The sequence below is a fragment of the Tamandua tetradactyla genome, chromosome 2, assembly GCF_023851605.1.
Source record: "Tamandua tetradactyla isolate mTamTet1 chromosome 2, mTamTet1.pri, whole genome shotgun sequence".
In the NCBI taxonomy this organism is placed as follows: Eukaryota; Metazoa; Chordata; class Mammalia; order Pilosa; family Myrmecophagidae; genus Tamandua; species Tamandua tetradactyla.
Genome location: NC_135328.1, coordinates 153905355 through 153928652, shown reverse-complemented (window position 1 = coordinate 153928652; position 23298 = coordinate 153905355). Strand labels below are relative to the sequence as shown.

Sequence of the window (23298 nt, the reverse complement as noted above, 5' to 3'; positions counted from 1 at the left end):
AATAAGAATCATATTTTAATTTTGGCTCTAGAATCTCTGGAAACTCTTGATCCTCCCCCACCACTACCACTACTGAAATGTACTTATTATTCTCCCAGCTAGCTGAGGAATGTATTGGAAATATAAGAACCATTCGAGCATTTGGGAAAGAAATGACTGAAATTGAGAAATACGCCAACAAAGTGGATTATGTAATGCATTTAGCAAGGAAGGAGGCATTCGCTCGGGCTGGCTTCTTTGGAGCAGTAAGTAGATCATTTTGGAAAGAGTGAAAAGGGCAGATATTATGGCCCTTGCCATAAATATAAAATTATTTTATTCTATTTCAAGATGAATAAGTGCGTTCTCTAAAATATTTTTGTGAAAGAAGAGAAAAACAAGCAAATGTAATTAGCGAAAATGCAATGCATGGTTAGACAAAAAAACAGTATGGTTCTCAAAATGTGGTCTCAGCAGCCACATCAGCATTACCTGGGAACTGCTTAGAAATGGAAATTCCCAGGTGCCACCCCAAACCTAGTGAATCAGAAACTCTAGAGGTGGGGCTCAGCAATCTGTGTTTAACAAATCTTCTAGGCCATTCTGATGCACATTAAAGATTGAGAACCATTGAGGATTTACGGACTTAGTGTGTTTTAAGAAAGAAGTATAAAAAATTGTTCACGATGAATTCAAATGAGATGGTGAATTAGAACATCACCATGAAGGCAAATTTACAGCACGTTTGAACTAGAAAAACTTTAGGAATGATTCAATAATTGTCATCTTTTAACAGATAAGGAAGCAGGCTCAGAGAAGGTGGTACTTGTAAAAGACAATACTCCTAATAAATGTAAAACTGTGCCATAGATACAAGAATTCAGCTTCTCAATCCAGTGTCTTTGTCCCATACATTTCCTTAAAATTATAAATGCATATAATAGATAGTGATTCATTTCCTTTTCAATTAATGTTAATAATATTATTATTATTTCTTTGAAAACTGGGTAGATTGGGCAAAATAGGAATCTAATGGGTGATTTAGCGTTTGTGTTTTCATGGTAATGAGGTTATTTTCAATATCAAAAGTAGTTTTTATTGGAAATTCAGATTGCATTTAAGTTTTTTTTGAAAAAAAAATCTTACTTTGGTAGTTAAATGAAATAAATGAAAATATGAGCTACATTAATACTTTTTGCAGTTTGTTTCTTTGGTTCCCAGTTAATTTCTGTATTTTCATCCTTTCACAGACTGGGCTCTCTGGGAACCTGATCGTGCTTTCTGTCCTCTACAAGGGAGGCTTGCTGATGGGCAGTGCCCACATGACAGTGGGTGAACTCTCTTCCTTCCTAATGTATTCTTTCTGGGTTGGATTAAGCATTGGAGGTATATAATTTAACTAGGCTTGGGCAGTTTCAAATTAAAAATAAGGTTTATAATTTATAAAATAAAAATTGCTTTCACATTACTCCACCTCCATCAGTTCACTTCAACCAAAAGACCATTTTATCACCTCTTACACCCACGTGGCTTTTAAAGAAAAAATGATCTTACAAGTGAGATCCTGCATTGTAGGTGAGCAGTCTCTTGGTCGGAAAGTTTTGGAGTTTTGCAGGCCTCTTGCCATTCGCTGAGCAGTATTTTCCAATTTGCCTGCTATCAGACAACTTGTTAACTTTTTATCACAAAGTAGAGGGAGGAGGAAGACTGGTTGCTGAACAGGTATGTACAAGGGTACCCGCAAATTCTATGGTAGTGATATTTTCATTATTGGCAAATTTTGTGGGAATGAAGTTCCTCTTGTACAAAGTCATCTTCAGAACTAATCAATACTCAAAATATATTTATAATTATAAAACACAAGACACAGAGTTGTTTGCTTTTGTCAGGAGTCTCTCAGAGATCATCTTTTACTGTCCATTCCTGGGGACACAAAGCCAGGTCCATGGAGGCAAAATTATGTGATGTATTGAAAGTTCTTTTTCTGTACTTTTCCTGCATACTCAGCCGACATAGAGCAAATGGTTTTCTGCTTTTTGTTTCCCTTCCTCTCTCTAAAAACATAGATGGAAATGATGAATAAATAGCTTCATGTTTGATAACAGAATTTTGGTTGTCCTGCTACAGTGTAACCTCAACCAAAGGTTTTTAAAAAATTTTAAGGTTTTTATGTCTAATTGCCAGTTGTAGAAGCTCTTCCTTAGATATCTACAGGCAAGTGAGGATACTTGCTGCAATGAAATTTATAGAGACCCCTAAAGATAGTATTTTGGTTCTTCTGATTGGTCTTGAAGAAAAACCCAGTTAAGGCATTTCAGGGTTCTGTGTGATCTGGGAAGCAAGATAGTCAATTTAGAAGGGCCCAAGGGATGACATATTGCTTTTTACTCTTAGTCCCCTGGGTTGCGTCTGCTGGAGTTGCAGTTCCAGAATCTTCTCAGCCAGGGGATCCCAGTCCCCTTTGTGGTCATGTTCTTTAACGGCTGGCTTATTTCCTACCTTGGAGTAGATTTACCTATCAGCACGTCCCCGTCCTATGAACTTTCCACACTTCTACGCCTGGCTACAATCAAGTTTCTTTCCTGCCCTCCCCTAAACTGATGCCTTCTGCCACATTTGGCATTATCTTTCTCAGTACACAGACACACACACACATGCACACACTTTTTTTTTTGTTCATATTACTTGGCAAGATAGAAGCCATCTCTACTTTTGGATGTTCTCCTGCCCTGCCTTTTGTCTTGACAAGTGCACAGCTGTGTTGCATAGAAATAGCTTGGAAAAGCACAGCTTTATCCATCAATTGTCTATTATCTCCACTGGTTACAGAAGGTGCCAATAAGGCTTTGTCTAGGTGCAGCAGTTGAATAACTTGGCTTTCTTAACAACCATGAGCTGTACCACAACACTGGTCAACTGCTTGCGATATATGTGCAAGGAGAATGGAGTGAATATATAGGTAGGTCATTGAAGATCTATTACCACCACAGGTGTCCCTACATTTACAACCTAGACAAGGATCTAAAGATTATAAGAATGTAATTCAACAAGTTGAATTGAATTATAAGTGCTTTTATGAAGGTCAAAGTTTAAAGTAATTCTATAATGTAAAGAAGGAAATCCCATTTTATTTATTAAATAAATTAGTGTTTATGTATTGTTTTCTGCTTAAAGCAGCATACCAATAAAAAATTGCAAGAACATTTTCTGCTGAGAGGAGATTAGAAATGCTTTTTGAAGTAAAGCATGCTTGTTTAGTTTGAACCAGAGCATATTCTTACATTGTCTTACTAAACCACAGTGGGTTTTTAATTCAACCTGAAGATTTCAATCCATTGTATCTTACACATATATCCATATACCATGGGAAGGATATTTAAATTGCATTCATTTAGCATCCTTATTGAGGAAAAAAATGTAACAAGTATATGTTCTTTCACTTGAACATAGGCCATTGTACTTGTAGTTTATTTTAACCATTAATTAAGTCATAGTTAAAAGGTTTAAAAAGAGTTTGCTGGAAAGATTAGCATTGCCAGGTTCCTTTTCAGTTTTCAGCCTGTATAAAAGAAGTGTTCACTGAGTTCCTGAAGAGGAGCTTTGATTTGGGGGAATTTTTATTTAAAATGAATATTGGGGTATTTTTATTCTTTTAACTTTAAGGTAAGCATTGTATTTTACTTATAGTGGTGTGTTTTTCACTAGGTGGACTTTCTCTGTTGCACTGTGATTTTAATTCAGTGGTTGATTACTGTGACTATATATGTATTTGTAAATTCCCTGGTCAGAAATTAGCTCCTTATTAGAAATCATGAAATTGGAGGAGGGGAATCCAAAGGAAAACAGTGGTATGAGACAGAATTTGAATATGGATTTTTAGGTAGCTTCCTCAGTCCTCTTTTGAAAGTAACATTTTATATTAAAAGCAAGCTTATGTTACTATTCCCATAGGAATGAGAGTAGCAAATGGCCATTTCCTGGTATCCAGTGTCGTATATGTCTGTGGATTTTTCTTTTTTCCCTCAGGTCTGAGTTCTTTCTATTCAGAGTTGATGAAAGGACTAGGTGCTGGAGGACGTCTCTGGGAACTACTTGAGAGAAAGCCCGTACTTCCTTTTAATGGTGAGTTAATACCGTTCTTTTTTCTCCAATTTGATTTCATAAATAAATTCTGTGCAAAAACAGCCCCTTTTCCCCTTTCCCCTGGTAACCTCTAATCTACTTTCTGTCTCCACAAATTTCCCGTTCCTAGATATCTCACGTAAGTGACATCATACAATGTTTGTCCTTATGAGGCTTGCTTATTTCCCTAAGCATAATGTTTTCAAGGTTCATCCATGTCCAGCATGTCTCAGAACTTCATTCTTTCTTATGACTGAATAATATTCCATTGTTTGCATGTACCACATTTTGTTTATCCATTATTGTTATGGACACTTAAGTTGTGTCTACATTTTGGCTATTGTGACTGATGACGCTATGAACATTATAAGATGCATATAACTGAAATAAAAAATGAAAATGGTGACATTATTATAGACCTTGTGGAAATAAAAAGGATTATGAGAGTACTATGACTAATTGAATGCTAACAAATTAGATAATCTAGATGGAATGGAAAAATTCTTAGAAACCAGAAATGACCTAAACTAACTCAAGAAGAAATAGAAAACCACAGTAGTCCTATAATAAATACAGAAATTGAATCAATAATCGGAGCCTTCCATCAAAGAAAAGTCTAGAACCAGATAGCTTCACTGGTGAAGTCTCCCAAACATTTAAAGAATAATTAATATCAGTCCTTCTTGGACTCTTCCAAAGAACTCAAGAGGAAGAAACACTTCTTAATTCATTCTGTGAGATCAGCATTCCCATGATACTAGAGCCTGATAAAGACATCACAAGAAAAAAAATTACAGAACACTTTCCCTTATAAATATAGATGTAAAATCTTTAACAGAATACTGGCAAACTGAATGCAATAGTATATTAAGAAGATTACACAGTTGCCCACCTCCAAGTCCAAGCCTCATCTTTGTTCCAGTCTTGCCATTGTGGCCAGAGAGTTGGCTGCAGCAGGAGAAGGTGGAGGAGGGTGACTTAGGTAGATCCCAGGCCAAGCTGTACCCCTGGACTCCTGCAACTGATGCCAGAGTGAGTGCACAGCTGAATCAGGGCCTGGGCATCATGGAGGGCATGGAGTAGCCCCTGCCACTGCAGGATCTACAACCTCTGTACACGGAGTTCAACCACCACCTCATGAAGGACTTGGAGTGCATGTTTATACTGTACGATGCTGGACAGGATAACTACATTGACCTGATGGAGCTAAAGTTGATGATGGAGAAGCTGGGGGCTCCTAAGCCTGCCTGGGCCTGAGGGCATGATCAAGGAGGTGGATGAGGACTTTGATGGCAAACTCAGCTTCCAGGAATTCCTGGCCATTTTCCACAAGCTTCTGCAGGGAACTGTAAGGAGACATTTGGGTCTTTAATAGTGTGAAGGAGCCACTGGAATCATCTGCAACTGTTGAAGGATGAAGTGCTGCTGCATGTCTGTGTGGACAAATGTCCAAAATAAATTAAGCAAAACAATATTTATGAACCCTAACTTTGTTAAATACTGTTTATTCAAACTTGAGAATTACATACTAAACTGCTAGTAATAGTTAAAATAGTTATAGTTATGTCTGAGGGACTTATTTGATATTTTTGTAATGATTTATAATGGATGTACTTTATTTTTTTATAATCAGAAAAAATTAAAAGAATAGCAATAAGGAAAAACAAAAAAGATTAAACACCACGACTAAGTGGAATTATCCCAGGATTGCAAGGGTGGTTCAACACATAAAAATCAATCACTATAATATACCATGTAAATAGAACGAGGCGATAACCCACCTGATTATCTGAAGCTCAGAAAATTAGACTGAAACTTTCCCCCTAAGATCAGGAAAAAGATCTGAAAGGTACACACTTTCACCACTGCTTAGAAGTTCTAGCTAGAGAAATTAGGTGAGAAAAAGAAATAAAAGGTATCCAAATTGGAAAGGAAAAAGTAAAACTATATTTGGGTATGACATAATCTTTCATACAAAGCTAGTAAACTAATTCAGTAAAGTGTCAGGAAACAAAATAGATAAAAATCAGTTTCGTCTATATACTCACAATGAATAAACTAAAGAAATTAAGAAAACAATTTCATTTACAATAGCATCTGAAAGAATAAATATCTAGGAATAAATTTAAGGATGTGAAAGACATGTACACTGAAAAGTAAAAAACATTCCTGAAAGAAATTAAAGAAGACCTAAATAAATGGAAGGACATCCATGTTCATGGATTGGAAGACTTAATATTGTTAGTATATCAATACTACTCAAAGTCATCTGCAGATTCAGTGCAATCCCTATCAAAATACCAGTAGCCTTTTGTTCTTGTTGTTGCAGAAATGGAAAAGCCAATCATAAAATTCATATGGAACTGCAAGGGGTCCTGAATAGCCAAAACAATTTTGAAAAGAAAGAACAAAATTGGAAGACTCCCTCTACCTGATTTCAAAATATATTACAGAACCACAGTAATCAAAACAAGGTGGTGACTGGACGAAGGATAGACAAGCAGATCAATGGAATAGAATTGAAAGTCCCCATATAGAGCCACATGCTCCATAGCCATTTGCTTTTCAACAGGGATGCCAAGTACATGCAATAGAGAAAGAAGAGTTTCAACAAACAGTGTTGGAAAAATTAGATATCCACATATAAAATAATGAAGTTAAACTACTGCACTACCTTTCACCATATATAGAATTAACTTAAAACAGTCAAAGACCTAAATATGAGAGGGAAAACCATAAAAACACTGAGAAGATAACATAGGGGCAGATTTTCATGACCTGAGATTTGACAATGGATTCTTAGATGTTACACCAAAAGCATAAGCAACAAAAGAAACAAATAAATTCAGCTTCATCAAAACTAAAAATTTCTGTTTTTAATTAGAGGCATTTAAGGCCATTATCAAGAAAGCAAAAAGAACCTACAGAGTGGGATAAAATCGGTGCAAACCATAAATCTGATAAAGACTTAATAATGCAGAATTTATAAAGAAAGCCTACAATTCAACAACAGAAAGACAAACAACCCAATCAAAAAGTAGGAAAAGGACTTGAACAGACATTTTTCCAAAGAGAATATATAAATGGCCAATAAACATATAAAAAGATGCCCAATATCATTAGTTACTAGATAAATGCAAATCAAAACCACAACATGATGCCACTTTATACTCAAAAGGATTTTTTTTAACTTTTTTATTATATAGTATAACATATATACAAAGCAAAGAAATAAAAAAGCAATAATTTTCAAAGCACTTTTCAATAAGTTGTTACAGGACAGATCCAAGAGTTTCTCATGGGCTACCATACGATCCTCTCACATTTTTCCTTCTAGCTGCTCCAGAATATAGGAGGCTAGAAGGCTTAAATTTTTTTATCATCACAATCAACTTTTTTTCTTTCTTTTTTTTGTGAAAAATAACATATACAAAAAAGCAATAAATTTCAAAGCATATCACCACACTTAGTTGTAGAACATACTGCAGAGTTTGACATGGGTTACAATTCTGTATTTTTTGGTTTTTATTTTCTAGAAGCTCGAAAGCACTGGAGACTAAAAGAGATCAATTTAATGTTTTAACATTCATATTCATTTGTTAATCCTATCTTCTCTGTATAACTCCACTATCACCTTTGATCTTTCCATCCCTCTCTTTAGGGGTGTTTGGGCTATGGCCAGTCTAACTTTTTCATGTTGGAAGTGTCTGTCATTAGTATGGGATAAGGAGTTGGTTATTATTTTAAAAATGGAAAATAAGTGTTTTCATGGAAGCAGAGAATTTGAAATTCTATTGTATTGTTGGTGGGAATGTAAATGGTCTGGCCATTGTAGAAAGCAATATGGCAGCTCCTCAAATAGTTAAATATGGAATGACCACATGATCCAGAAATTACACTCCTAGGTATATACCTGAAGAAAGTGAAAATAGGGTCTCAAACAGATATTTGTACGCCAATATTCATAGCAGCTTTATTCACAATAGTCAGAAGGTTTGTTCTTTGCTGGAATTACACAAATGTTGCTCTGGAAAATTAGACCAATTACCTATGCTACCTGTGAAGAATGAACTGTAACAAAGGTGTTTGGCACACTGATACCTCAGCTCAGTTTGCAGTGGGTAACAATTCAGTTTCTTTACCTGTTCTTGTCAATTTGGTTCCTGACATCTGCATTTTTCTAGAAAAGCTGTATCTCTATTAAAGAAAAATTCTGTCCTTTTTTTTGTCTTCCTTGCCATCAAAATATAATTATTCCTGAATGAGCCATGATGTGTGCTTTGTTCATACTAGTGGATAGTGAACTAAATATCAATCCAACTATTTTGTTACTTCTACTTATGCAGTAGGTAAAGAATATTTCCAGGACTAACTACATCTACAGGCTGTGTATGGCAGGAAAAGGATCCATGTTTCGTATTGGAGAGGGGAAGGGGGCAATAGAGGAAGGATAGTTGCCAGGGTTTGGCAGGGCTTAAGGATATTTGTATTTCTGTGATCACATTGTGTGTCTCCCATTACTTATCTCCTCTCAGATGATTCATTACCACTGAAAGCAGGATAAAAGTAAATGTAGCTCAAGGTTGGGACCAAGAAGGGCCCAGGCCCATCCAGCAGATATAACTTCCTTAGTGATTTTGAAATTGGGCAGGGGAGGAGGGAGGAAAAGAGGAGGGATCATATCCATAAAAGCCTTAAATTTCATGGCATTTTGGGGTGGGTTGCAGATGCTGGTATTAATTGGCTAGAACCATCTCCTTCCTTGTCAGCTACTTCTCCAGGAGTCAGCAGGTGGGGAGTGTGGGGCCAGGCCAACTACCTAAGATTCGGGGCAAGTGACTGTAACCACTCCCAATTCCTCACTGACTCCTAAACATTGTTGTTAGCCCCCAGGTCAGTGAGTAAAAACCTCATAGGCTACCTAAAATAAGCGTAAATGAGGGAGATGGAACTGTTTTTCCCAAGTTAGTAGAAAGTTAATACCAGATCTCTGATGCCCCTCTAGATCTGTGGCACTATTACAATTCTCTCAAAACATTTTATTGTAGGTTTGATGCAAAGGTACATTCTATACCAAGAGAACTACATAGAGGCAGTGTAGAACAATGAGAAGGAAATTGAGTTTAAAACCAGACTAATTCAGGGGTAAAATCTAACTCCACTAGTTGTTAGCTTAGGCAAGTGTTTAACCTCCCTGATCCTCCATGTAAAACTGGAATAGTCCTTTCTCCCTCTCAGGGTTGTTGTACATAGTCTTTACCGAGTAGGTACACGGTAAGCACTTGGAGGTAGGCCTGTTCCTTGTCTAGACTGTGAAGACCTCATACTCCAGGGCTGTAGCTGAGGTGGGGCCACCCATCTATTGCCAAACAAGTGGGAGAATTGAATTCAGCTGTAGTTTGTTTGTTTGTTTGTTTTTTGCTTTAAGTAATTAATATTCTATCTTATGTTTCAGAGGGAATCATTTTAAATGAACAGACCTTCCAGGGCACTTTGGAGTTTAAGAATGTGCATTTTGCCTATCCAGCTCGCCCAGAGGTGCCCATCTTCCAGGATTTCAGTCTTTCTATCCCATCAGGATCTGTCACAGCACTGGTTGGCCCAAGTGGTTCTGGCAAATCAACAGTGGTTTCACTCCTACTGAGGCTCTATGATCCCATTTCTGGTAAGCATTTACCATAGTGTAGAGCAGGGGATTCTCCTGAACCCTTGTCCTGTTCTTTTGCCCTGGGAGAGGATCATATTGAAGGACAAAGATCTTCTTTCACAACTTGAGAGTTCTAAGCATGGAGGGTTTATTCCCAGGAAAGAAATCCCTTAAACAAAATGTTTTGCTTTTAGCGATATAACAGTTTTATTCAGGAGGCCTGTATTAGTTAGGGTTCTCTAGAGAAACAAAATCAACAGGGAACACTAGCAAATGTAAAATTTATAAAAGTGTCTCACATGACCATGGGAACGCAGAGTCCAAAATCCACAGGGCAGGCTGTGTAGCCAATGACTCCGATGGAGGGTCTGGATGAACTCCACAGGAGAGGCTCACCAGCCGAAGCAGAAATAGAGCCTATCTCTTCTGCATCCTCCTTAAAAGGCTTCCCGTGATTAGATTAAGCATCACTCATTGCAGAAGACTCTCCCCTTTGGCTGATTGCAAATGGAATCAGCTGTGGATGCAACTGATGTGCTCATGATCTAATTCTATGAAATGTCCTCATTGCAACAGACAGGCCAGCACTTGCCCAACCAGACAAACAGGTACCACAACTTGGCCAAGTTGACACATGTCCCTGACCATGACAGTCCACCCCTTGTCAACTTGGCAGCTATATATATCACTTTAAACCATACCCAATTTCCAAATAAAAACAATAAAACACCCATTTTTTCTTTTACCTGACAATACTCAACTGTCCTGCATATAACTGGAAACACATTAAATCTCTCCAGAATAGGGCGCAAATCCTTGGGCAATATTCATTCTTAAACTTGATATCTTACAACTTAAGTAGTATAACATGAACAAAACAGCATTACAGTCCTCGTTTCTGTAATTGATCATGTGGTCAAAGTTCATATTTATCACTACCTTCTTCCACTACCCATTCCACGTTCCCTTTACCCTCAGCAAGCACTTCAGCTGGCTGTGGTTCTTTGCCTGGTGGGGTGACCCAAACCTTCATTCCTGAAGTTTCAGAGCCATTGGTAGTCCTGCCTGGATTGTGTTGTTGCAGTTTTCCATTGATTTTAATCACAGGGCATGGTAGTACTAATAGACGCCCTAGGGGATCTCCTATATTCCAAGAAAACTCTTCTTTATCTCCATTGTATAGTTGCAGTCCTACTTCCTCCTGAGAGTCAGGGTCATTTACCCCAGACAATGTAATCCCCTTCTTGGCTTGTTGATCCAGTGGCATAAGTAGCCCAAAGTGACCAGGTTGCAGTCTTAACTTCCAGTTCAGTGAAATCATTGTTGTTTCTCCTGGAGGAAGCACTCCCTATTTTGGAACTAAAACCTGTAGACCAGCAGAACTCAGGGTCTCAGGGACAGAAAGCAAAAATTTTCCTAGTGGATCACTAGGGGTGATAGTGAGTGGTACCACACCCATTTTCACCCTTTGGTTCCTGGACCCATGGATCCTGGCTATGAGAGAAACAGCACCATACGGCAGATGCTGATTCAGAGCATGTACAGCTTCCTGGAGAACGTTACCAGTGTAACGTTCTCCAGTGTAATCAACCTGCCACCATGGTCCAGTGTAATCAACCTGCCACCATGTAGCTGGCTGGTCACCTTGGGGAATGGTGCCATATCAGGGGCTAAGTGTGGGTCTCTGCTGCTGGCAGATTGGGCACTCAGCAGTGGCTGTAGCCAGGTCAGCCCTGGTAAGTGGAAGTCCATGTTGCTGAGCCCATGCATAACCTCCATCTCTACCACCATGAACACTTTGTTATTGAGACCATTGGGCAATGACAGGAGTTGCTGGGGAAAGAGGCTGACTGGTATTCACAGAACGGGTCATCTTATCCACTTGATTATTAAAATCTTCCTCTGCTGAAGTCACCCTCTGGTGTGCATTCAGCAGAGACCATCCTGTACCTTCCCATGTAAGAAAGAACCTCAATGAAAAGTTAGCTGCCTTTCCTCTGAAGAACTAACAAAATAAATCCCCTTTTGTTAAAAGCCAATCCGTTTCTGGTGTGTTGCATTCCAGCAACTAGCAAACTAGAACAAGGCCTGTCAGGCATTTTGTATATTTTATGTCCTATCTCTTCCAAGTCCAAAATGACTTCTTAAATTCCACCTTCTCAGCTTCCATGCCAATATCTCCTGAAGCTGGGAGTAGAGGCTATACTCAGCAGCTGAGAGAAGCTGCCTTGTGTGCTGCTGAACATCATGTTCATTAGCAACACTCTTGGGTACCACTCTGTGCAGTTAATGTACTTGGTGCAGGAGTCATAAGGAGCTCCTTGGAAAACATTGTGAAACCCAGTGCAGCCTGAAGTGGCTGCTTCTCCCTGTAAACCATTCAGTGGCTGTTGTAAAAACCATTGATTTGGCAGTCAATGACTCACTTGCTGCTCCAGTCAATGGACTGCACCATTGAAGCTATTTTGAATTGTTAGAAATTTTTGTTAATTGATTTTTCTTGTGCCGTTTTTTCCTTTATCATTTACTTACTATTTTAACTGAATTATAGCATCTTGAAGAACAAAGAACACACTATTTTATTTCATCATATACTCCTCAGGGCCTGGAGTAAATATTCTGTAGGTATTGATTTGATTTTGGGTTGAGAAAACTACAAGATTTCTCAGCAAGCAAACAAATGTTGGCAAAAAATCAAGTCATGGGTTTAAAAGTGTATATTTTGTGGTTTCTGAGCCCCATGCTTTTTTTAATTAAAGCAATGTGAGAACTGTTGATGTGCTGGATATTTGACTCGTCCTGACCCATGACATCACCAACTGTAAAGACAGATTTCACTACATCGTTTGCTCCTGCAGTCACTGTTTTAATTCACTATATACTTGGCTATAAAATTTTGTGTTTAAAAAATCCTAAGTAGGTGGATTGAAGTCAAGTCAAAATATGGAATCTCCAGTTTTTTCATCACAGTGAATAAATCAAGGAAAAAGAAAACCACTTAAGTTTCTGCCATACATAGCCTATAAAACATTTGTAATTTTGAATCAAAGACCCCAGAGTTTTGCCAGTTTATGAAAGCTTACAGTTGCTTGTAGAATTCTAAATCACTAGCTGGGAAGGAATCTAAAGAAGCTCATTACCTTCCTATCTTTATGTGTATTCTTGTGGTATTTCCTATGATGGTCCCATCATCATCTTCACCAAGGATGCATTGAGTACTCTCAAATGTGTGGACTTAAGTCTGTTAGCTAAGGATTCAGAGTCAATGTCTAATCATTTATGAGCTCTGCCTCTGTATCAATCAGATTCTTAGTGGCAGATAACATACCCCAGAAAAATAGCCTCAGAAAGGGATGTTTTAAGGAGTAATGAAGAGCTCAGAAATCACCAGCAAGATTAGCAGAATAAATTTAGTTGGAACTTCCAGGACATTTCCCAAAACCTCACTATGGAGCTAGAACTTCACAGTAGTTGCTGGCCCTGAGAGTGGGCAGAGGCGTCGGAATCAGACAGCCATTCCGTGGGAGCTAGCTTTAGAACCGTGCCACCTCCGACAGTATTTGTGCCAGCAAATCCATACTTCATAGTTTGCCCCTCTCCCACGTAATTCTCTTCTAAATCAAAACGTTGTAGAAGTGCTTCTTATTGGTGGAATCATGTAAATCTAGCTACAAGGGCATCTGGAAAAGCTCTCTACAATTTATGAGGTATAGGAAGGTGAACTAAATGGAGGAACTAGACAGGGATGTCATTTAACCACTCCAGGGAGGTATTAGACTTGGATGATCCAGAAAGTTCCTTTTAGCTCTGAAATTCCATGAAATGTGCTGTTTGTAGGTTTTGAGTATTCTTTTAATATTTAAATAACTGGGTCTAGAATTTTTCTTTCTATCTGTGTTTGTATTAGTCATTTGTCCCCATGAAGCTCAGTGATGCCCCCATGAAGTTCAATGACTCTTTCCTTTCCTTTCCTTTCTACAAGGAACTGTCAATCTGGATGGTTGTGATATTCGTCAGCTAAATCCAGTCTGGCTGAGATCCAAGATTGGAACAGTGAGTCAGGTAAGAAGAGAGCATTCCATTTTTAGTATACAGTCTTTTTAAAGTTGCTCTTTTCAGTTTTTTTTTTTTTTCTTGTCATGAATCTCTCTTGAAAGGGAATGGAAGTTTTCCACATGTATTAAAGTAATTTTGCATGAGAGATTGTTTAGGTTTGCAAATAGTGCTGCTTCCTAAAGACATTAAACACTTCAACTGGTTGAAGCACTGACTTTTTATCAGAAGCTAGGGAACATTACTTTTTTTGTTTTTTAACTTTTTTTATTGTTATATATATTTTTTATTGTTATATAATATAACATAAATACTAAGCAAAGCAAATAAAAAGCAAAAGTTTTCAAAGCACTCTTCAACAAGCAGTTACAGGACAGATCCCAGAGTTTGTCATGGGCTACCATACAATCCTCTCAGATTTTTCCTTCTAGCTGCTCCAGAATAGAGGAGGCTGGAAGGAATAATTTTTGTTTCCAGTACAATTGACTTTAAAAAATTTTTTTTGTGAAAAATAACATATATACAAAAAAGCAATAAATTTCAAAGTACAGCACAATGATTAGTTGTAGAACAGATTTCAGAGTTTGGTATGGGTTACAAATCCACAATTCTAGGTTTTTACTTCTAACTGTTCTAAGATACTGGAGACTAAAAGAAATATCAATTCAATGATTCAGCAACCATACTCTTTTGTTAAACCCTACCTTCTCTGTATAACTCCACCATCACCATTGATCTTTCTACCCTGCTCTTTAGGGATATTTGGGCTATGGCTTTTCTAAATTTTTCATGTTGGAAGGGGCTGTCAATAATATATGGGTTAGAGAGATGGAACTAGCTGATGTTCTGGAGAGGCTGGCCCCCTAGATTTCAGGACTTATCTGGTCCAGGGATCCATCTGGAGGTTGTAGGTTTCTGGAAAGTTACTCTAGTGCATGGAACCTTTGTAGTATCTTATATATTGCCCTAAGTGTTCTTTAGGATTGGCTGGAATGGTCCTGGTTGGGGGTTGGTAGGTTATGATAGGTAGCAAGGTCTAACTAAAGCACGTGTAAGAGCAATCCCCAGAGTAGCCTCTCAACTCTATTTGAACTCTCTCTGCCACTGATACTTTATTAGTTACACTTATTTTCCCCCTTTTGGTCCGGATGTAATTGTTGATCCCATGGTGCCAGGGCTGGTCTCATGCCTGGGAGTCATCTCCCATGCTGCCAGGGAGACTTTCATCCCTGAAGGAACGACATTACTTTTAGATGCAGAAAGTCTAAAGGATGGGGAGAAAATGATAAAGCTTTTTAGCCTTCTGCTTCTTCCCCATTTTTCCATTTTCATTACTACCCACAATCTATTGCTTTGCGATGGGTGTCAAGGATATGCAAGCGAAGACTATCATAAGAGCCAGGGGTCTTCCTCCTTGCAGGTACAGCTATTGATATTTTTATTTCCAAGTTATATACACAGCAGATGTCCTTGAGCCTCCCTCCATTTTTGAGCCTCATCTTCTAGTGAGCGTCACCTCCTACCTTACTCTCACCTCCGCTCGGCTGGGTGAGGGACAGGTTGGAGCAGTGATGGGGGACACTTGGCAGTGTAAAGATATCAGTGTTGCATATTATTTAGGGATGGAGAAAAGAAGCCAGCAGTTTAGTCATTTGCCTTTTAGGAATATTCAAATAGCTCTGTCAAAATGTCCTGTTCCTGTTTATTGGTTATCTTTCTCTTGGGAATAATGAAATTTTCTAAAATTGAGAGTTTTGATGGACTGGGGACTTTAGGCATTATACATGATGCCTGATGAATGCAGGTGGCTAAAGGATGCCCTGACTGAGAAGTAGATTGGTGAAGAATGGTGTATACTTAAGAACAAAGGTTGTGTTACTACCAAAAGGAACGAAATTGTGAGGCATGCAACAATGTGAATGATCGTGTGGGACGTTTGGTGAGGCAAAATAAGTTAGAAATGAAAGAACAACAATGGTATGGTCTCCTCTAGAAAATGCTTATAAGAAAACAGGGGTCTAGATTGTAAGCTCTTATAGCAGACACATTTAGTCAAGAGTTGTAATTATTATTTCTACATTTTGAGAGGATGTTTTACATATCTGTAACCTGGTATTTAGAGATAAGAATGAAGCTGTTCAGATCAGAGTTAAAGTAATTCAGAACACAGGGGTAAGGAAGACATTGTCTATATTTTAGAACCACACATACTCTTTGAGACCACAGGAAGAAAAGCTTATTTGGTCTAGAACTGAAATTTTCTGGGGCACATAATCTAACTTAACCTCTCTGTATAACTCATTTGGGCAATTGAAACACAGGGAGCCCAGAATAAGAAAGAGGTCCTTTAATCCTGTATGGATAATGCCTGGATACATTCTAGAGTATATTAAGCAGATAATCAGAAAGTACTGGCAAAGTCCCTTGAGGGATGGGAAAAAATATATGGAACTATTTAACCTTACCATCAGGAAATCTCCTGGTACTGTGTCCAACTTTAGGGACACCCAAATCAATAGACCCTTGATCAGGAGGCTTACTCTTGTGAAGCTTATGTATGTAATGGAGAAGCTTAGCTTACCTATTGGCATGCCTAAGAGTTACTTCTGGAGGACCTCTTTTGTTGCTCAGGTGTATCCTTAGTCTCTCTAAGCCCAACTCTGCAAGTGAAATCATTGCCCTCCCACCTAAATGGGACATGACATCCAGGGGTGAAAGTCTACCTGGCAAAGTGGGAGATGACTCCCAGGCATGAGTCCGGCCCTGCCACCATGGGATCAACAATGGTTGATCCATTGTTCAACCTGGACCAAAAGGGGGGAAATAAGTGTAACTAATAAAGTATTAGTGGCAGAGAGAGCTCAAATAGGGTTGAGAGGCTACTCTAGAGGTTGCTCTTATACAAGCTCAGTTAGACTTTGCTACCTATCATAACCTGCCAAATGCCAACCAAAACCATTCCAGCCAATCCTGAAGAACACTTAAGGCAGTATATAAGATTACAGAAGGGTTCCATGCACTAGAGTAACTTTCGAGAAACCTACAACCTCCAGATGGGTCCCTCAACCAGATAAGTCCTGAAACCTAGAGGGCCCAACTTCTCCAGAACTAGTGCCATCTCCCTACCCCGTATTATTGACAGCTCCTTCCAACATGATAAAGTTAGAATGGTCATAGCCTAAACACCCCTAAAAAGAGGGATGGAAAGATCAAAGGTGATGGGGGAGTTATACAGAGAAGATAGTATTTAACAAAAGAATATGATGCTGAATCATCAAATTGATATTTCTTTTAGTCTCCAGTATCTTAGAGCAGCTAGAGGTAAAAATCTAGAATTGTGGAATTGTGGCCCATACCAAACTCTGAAATCTGTTCTACAACTAATTGTTGTACTGTGCTTTGAAATTTATTGCTTTCTTGTATGTATGTTATTTTTCACAAACAAGAAAAAAAATCGATTATGATAAAACATATTTATTCCTTCTAGCCTCCTATATTTTGGAGCAGCTAGAAGGAAAAAATCTGAGATGATGGTATGGTAGCCCATGACAAACACTGGGATCTGTCCTGTTGACAGCACCTTGTGGAATGGTGCTTTGAAAGCTCTTGCTTTTTTCTTGCTTTGCTTTGTATATATGTTATATTGTACAATAAAAAAGTTAAAAAACAATGTCATGTTTCTATCTGGCTTATGTATTTCAGAAAGTAGTGGACAGGGGTGCATAGGTAGTTCAGTGGTATAATTCTTGCCTGGCTCACAGGAGACCTGGGTTCAATTTACAGCCCATACAGTCCGAAAAAAAACAATCAACAAATGCTGTTATGATACTGGGATAGTCACATGTAAAAAGAATGATATGTGACCTTCACTGCACAGCATACAAAAAAAAAGTGATGGACAGGGTACACAGGTGGTTCGGTGGTAGAATTGCTCACTTGCCATGCAGAAAACCCAGGCTCGATTCCTGGCCCATGTACCCTCTCCTGCCCCCCTCCCCCACAAAAAATTCATGGATGGAGATGGATTACGACTTTGTCCTTAATGGAAAGCAGGCAGCTGGCAAATGCAAATGATCTCAGGTTCTTCCCATACCTTATTGTTCCTAAGGGAAAGGAGCTTGCCTTTAAGAACTGCCTACCCATGCCAGGCACTGCACAGGCACTTGACATGGTATTTCATACCTTGCAATGTAGTGAAAATTATGTATGTCAAAACCAACATGGCAAAATATAAATTTTTTTTAAGCCTGCTAAAACTAAGTAGAGCCAATAAAATAGGCTGTATTCTTTGGGAACAGTTGAATAGTTTCTTACCTGTAAGTACTATATTATGCTCCACTATTTTTATTTTATTATGTTTGAAGACTGTCCTGAAATTTGTGACAAATATTGTTTTTCTTTCCAACTTATAGGAACCAATTTTGTTTTCTTGCTCAATTGCTGAGAACATCGCTTATGGTGCAGACGACCCTGCCCTGGTGACTGCAGAACAAGTAGAGAAAGTGGCTGATGTAGCAAATGCAGCTGCTTTCATTAAAAATTTCCCCCAAGGATTCAACACTGTGGTTGGAGAAAAGGGTGTTCTTCTTTCAGGTTTGTTTCTTTTATTGTTGCATAGCAAAAACTGTTTGAACCTATAAGCTCCCCTGTCATTTCCATATTGCAACATTGTTTTCTAATTAGGTATTCGTCATCCAAGTTTATGAAATTAGCCTCACCACTTTTTTGTTTTACACATTTTTTATTGTGAGATATAATATACATACAAAAAAGCAATAAACACCATAGTACATTGTAACAAGTAGTTATAGAACAGATTTCAGAGTTTAGTATGGGCTAAAGTTCTACAATTTCATGTTTTTCCTTCTAGCTGCTCCAAAACACTGGAGACTAAAAGAAATATCAATATGATGATTCAGCAATCATACTCATTTGTTAAATCGTGTCTTTTCTTTATAACTCCTCTTTCTCCTTTGATCCTTCTCCCAATTTTTAGGAGTATTTGGGCTACTCCCGTTCTAACTTTTCCATGTTGGAAAGGGCTGTCCTTAATATAGGATAGGGGGATGGAACTAGTTGATACTCTTGGAGGGGCTGGCCCTTCTGGCTTTCAGGACTTATCTGGCCTAGGAACCCATCTGAAGGTTGTAGGTTTCTGGAAGGTAATCTTAGTACATGAAACGTTTGTAGAATTTCAGATAGAGCCCTAGGTGTTTTTTTTTTAATTTAATTTTTTTTTATTATATAATATAACATATATACAAAGCAGAGCAAGAGAAAAGCAATAGTTTTCAAAGCACCCTTCAACAAATAGTTATAGGACAGATCCCAGAGTTTGTCATGGGCTATCATACTGTCATCTCAGATTTTTCCTTCTAGCTGCTCCAGAACAGTGGAGGCTAGAAGGAATAAATATTTTTTTTATCATCACAATTGACTATTTTTCTGAAAAACAACATATATACAAAAAAAGCAATAAATTTCAAAGCACAGTGCGACAATTAGTTGTAGAGCAGATTCCAGAGTTTGGTATGAGTTACAATTCTACAATTTTAGGTTTTTACTTCTAGCTGCTCTAAGATACTGGAGACTAAAAGAAATATCAGTTTAATGATTCAGCAGTCATACTCCTTTGTTAAACCCTATCTTCTCTGTATAACTCCACCATCGAGCCCTAGGTGTTCTTTAGGATTAACAGGAATGGTTTTGGTTGGGGTTTGGTAAACTGAGCCGCACCACTTTCTAACATTTCTTCTGTATGTGGACAACTCCCTCTACCCCATTTTTTTTTTCATTTTTTTACCCCAATTGTATCCCCCAAATCCTTACTGTGTGGTGTTCAGCCACTGTAAGCTTTTTCCTCATCTGAGAAGAGATGTCTTTTATACCCAAGATCCTCAGAAACTGCAGAAAATCTTACTTTCTGACAAATATTGTTTGTCTTAAGGTGGCAAGATGGTTTGATTTGCCCATGGAGGCAGAGACTGCAAACAAGGAACAGAGATGAAATTAAAAGCTTTCTTTACTCCCCAGTTTGTATTTTATTTACCAGACCAAGCATCAAAAAAACATTTTCTTTAAAGGGCCAGGTAGTAAATAGCTTTAATGAGCCACATATAGTTTCCTTCACATATTTTTCTCATTTTCTTTTTATCACAACCCTTTAAAAATGTAAAAAGCATTCTTAGCTTGAAGACTGTACAAAAGCAAACCACGGTCCAGATTTGGCTGCTGGGCCAGTTTTCAACCCTGTACTAGACTAATCAGAGTACTCAAAAGCCTGAGGCATAGTTAGATGCTCCTGTGATAATCAGACCACATCTACTGTGTCATATCTCAAGATGAGTATCATATTTGCAGGAGAGCAGGAGCAAACTTATTTCCTATTTCTTTAGAGATCATAAATGGGATCAGTGAGTAGAACTTACAGAGAAATAAATTTTTGATTAAAAATAAATGTGTTTTCTTCCAAGATAATGAGCTTCCTGCCATTGGAAGTATTGAGCAGAGGGTGGATACCTTTATGTCACAGTGATGGTTGGCAGGCAGACTAGATGCCCTTGAGCAATATATCCTTTCCTAATCTAAATTTTTTTTTTTGCTTGAAGTTGAACCGCAGAAAAATTAAAACAGAAATGTTTTATGTACATTTTGTGATAATTTGTGTTTATTTTTAATGATAGGGCTTAGATAAAAAGATGCTTTTAATAGACATGGGAAGCTCTAAGAGAAGAATTACAAGTTACTGCATAAAAGTTAATTGCTGCTGTTTCACTGAAAGTTGCCCTTGGGCAGAAAACCAGTTAGAGAGATGGTTGAAGCCTCTCATGGTACAATTGTTATGCATCAAGCTGCAAGACTAGATAACAATTTATGATTGATTGTTTCATTAGCACTTTACCTTCTTCCTTGGACCAAATTGCTTCATCTAGAAAGATCCTTAAGCTCCATCTCACAATGAAATTGCCAAAGACTTCAATCCACCCTTACTTTCTGGGAGGGAAGAGGGATCTCAAGCAGTAGATTCCCAGTATAGTAATTGGCACCCAGGATTCTCAGTTTAGCAAAATTGCCAGCTGGCTACCCTAACCACTGAAATACTGACCAACTGAAGAGGTTCAGAAAGAAGTGGCTTTTCTCTACTTCCCCTCATTGTGAGCACTGGTTTCTTGGAGATAGCATTTAGCAGAAATGCACCTTTCAGTTGTAAATGATGGCCTTCTCTTAGATGAAATAACATAATGTCCAGTAATTAGTATTAATAAGTATATTCAGCTAATAAAAATAATTTAAAAAGGAATGTTTGTATCACCAAAAATGGAGCTGGGTTTTAAAACAACACAAGTCAGGTGGGCTAAGTCCTGACTTTTGCCCTCTGAGATTTTATAATTTGTAATTTACAAACAGGGTCACCTGGATGAAAGGAGAAAGAATGGTATGAGAAACGGAAAAGGATGGGGAAACTATTAGATACTTTATGTTTACCTCTATCTTGTCTACCTTTTCCTCACTCCCGAACATTGTTTTTAGTATAATTTGAGAAAAAATGTAAAGGATTGGAGTGACTTACTTTATTTATAACCTCCAGTTTCTACATACCTGAAAATGGAAGGTATGAAGAGAAGGTGCTATGAAGTAGAACAGTAGAATTAAAAGTCCTGGAATAATTGATGCTTTGTGTTCCCCTTTGAAGTACTATTCAGAAACTTTGAAATATCTTGAATTTCTGGTTTTCTTGCTAAACTGGCTAGTCTACTAGGGAGGCAGTCTGTGTAGTAGTTAAAAGCATTGGCCTAGGCTCAAATCTTGGCTTTGTTACTTACCAATTATGTGAGACCCTGGACAAGTTACTTTGTGCTTCAGATTTTCATCTATAAAATGGAAATAATAATAGGATCTACCTCATAGAATTTGTTGTAAGGATTAAATGAAGCAATACGTGTAATACATTTACAAAATACCTGCAATGAAGTCTGCAATAAATGTTATCTATAAAAGTATTATTGTAACTGATTTTGACATTGATGGCAAGCTATATATCTTTTAAAATAGCTTTCTACTCTGTCTCAGCTATGGCTAACTGGAAGACATTACCTTTAAATTGCCACATAGTTTAACAGAAAAGATTATTACCAAGAATATTTCCGTTAAAATTAAAAGCAACTTGTCTTTGTCAGGTGGACAGAAACAGCGGATTGCAATTGCCCGTGCTCTGCTTAAGGTAAGCCTGAAGCCGCATGTCTGAGTTTTTTGTATTTTTTTAATTAGAGACCCTATAATTTTTGGGGTGGGGTGGGGTGCATGGTCTGGGAATCGAATCCGGGTCTCCCTCATGAAAGGGAGGCATTCTAACCACTGAACTATCCATCCCCTTGTAATTTTAATTTACTCTTTTTCTTCTTCTTTCTTTTTTTTTTGAAGGGGAGCTTAGATATATGGTTGACAGTTCCAATTCTGTTGAGGATATATTGTCCAGATTTAACACATATTTCTTGGGCATTGAGAACCCAAGACTGAGAGGAAGAAAAGTTTAACATGTGACTCTTCCATTAGGAAGTGAAATAGTGATTATGAACTTGAAATATCAGAAAAAGAGTAATTTGCTTAATTGTATAATATATAATTAACTGCTAAATAACATAGTGCAAACTTTTAATACATTAGAGTCCTAGGAGGAGGGGAGAGCCATTTTAGCTGAATGTTATAAACGTTCTTTTTTACTAGGAAATTATAGCTTTTCCCTTTGTTGTATGACTCTTCTCAGGTTTATGTGTGGTTTATTAAAAAAACAGGTTTAATGAGGTATGATTGTACCGAAAAAAGTCCCCATTTTACATGTACTTTAAAATGATTTTTAATAAATTTACAGAATCATGTACCCATCATACAATGCAATTTTAGAACATTTCCATCACCCCAAAAAAAGATCTTTCATGCTATCATTTCCTGTTCCCTCCCCCAGTTCCATGCCACAGCTAATCTGCTTCCTATCTCTAAAGAGTTGCCTGTTTTGGACATTTTGATAAGCAGAATCAGACATATGATCTTTTATGTCTAGCTTCTTTTACTTAGTATAATGTTTTTTGAAGTTTATTCATGCTGTAACATGTATCCATACTTCATTTATTTTTATTGCTGAAGAGTTTGTTTTTCTTGAATAGAAAAACAAACAATAAATAAATAATTTTCTTTTCTTTTTATTATTTTTTCTTCCTCAGAATCCCAAAATTCTTCTCCTAGATGAAGCAACCAGGTAAGAATATCTTAATAATGAAACCAAATTCTTCCTTTATCAAACACTTTTTTATTCTTTAATTCATAGTGAATCAGCTGAAAATGCCTTCCCCCCACCCCCACCTTACATTATAAAGTTAATGAGAGTGAATTAATAATGGCAATTGGGAGCCAGTGGACAGATTGAGTCATAGTACAAGGGTTCTAGTTCTAATTCAGATATGCTTTTGATGAATCCTTACCCATTCTGTAATCAGCAACTG

The 23298-nt window shown here is 37.7% G+C and overlaps 1 protein-coding gene across 1 annotated transcript in view; it reads left to right on the top strand.

Moving 5' to 3' along the window:
• Positions 1 to 23298, top strand: part of ABCB10 (ATP binding cassette subfamily B member 10) — a 45691-nt gene that overhangs the window by 18799 nt on the left and 3594 nt on the right. The window contains exons 5-12 of the mRNA XM_077149407.1: positions 99 to 245; positions 1230 to 1365; positions 4006 to 4101; positions 9557 to 9766; positions 13731 to 13810; positions 18214 to 18394; positions 21979 to 22022; positions 23020 to 23054. Coding sequence (XP_077005522.1) covers positions 99 to 245; positions 1230 to 1365; positions 4006 to 4101; positions 9557 to 9766; positions 13731 to 13810; positions 18214 to 18394; positions 21979 to 22022; positions 23020 to 23054 — 929 coding nt within the window. The remainder of the gene's footprint in view (positions 1 to 98; positions 246 to 1229; positions 1366 to 4005; positions 4102 to 9556; positions 9767 to 13730; positions 13811 to 18213; positions 18395 to 21978; positions 22023 to 23019; positions 23055 to 23298) is intronic.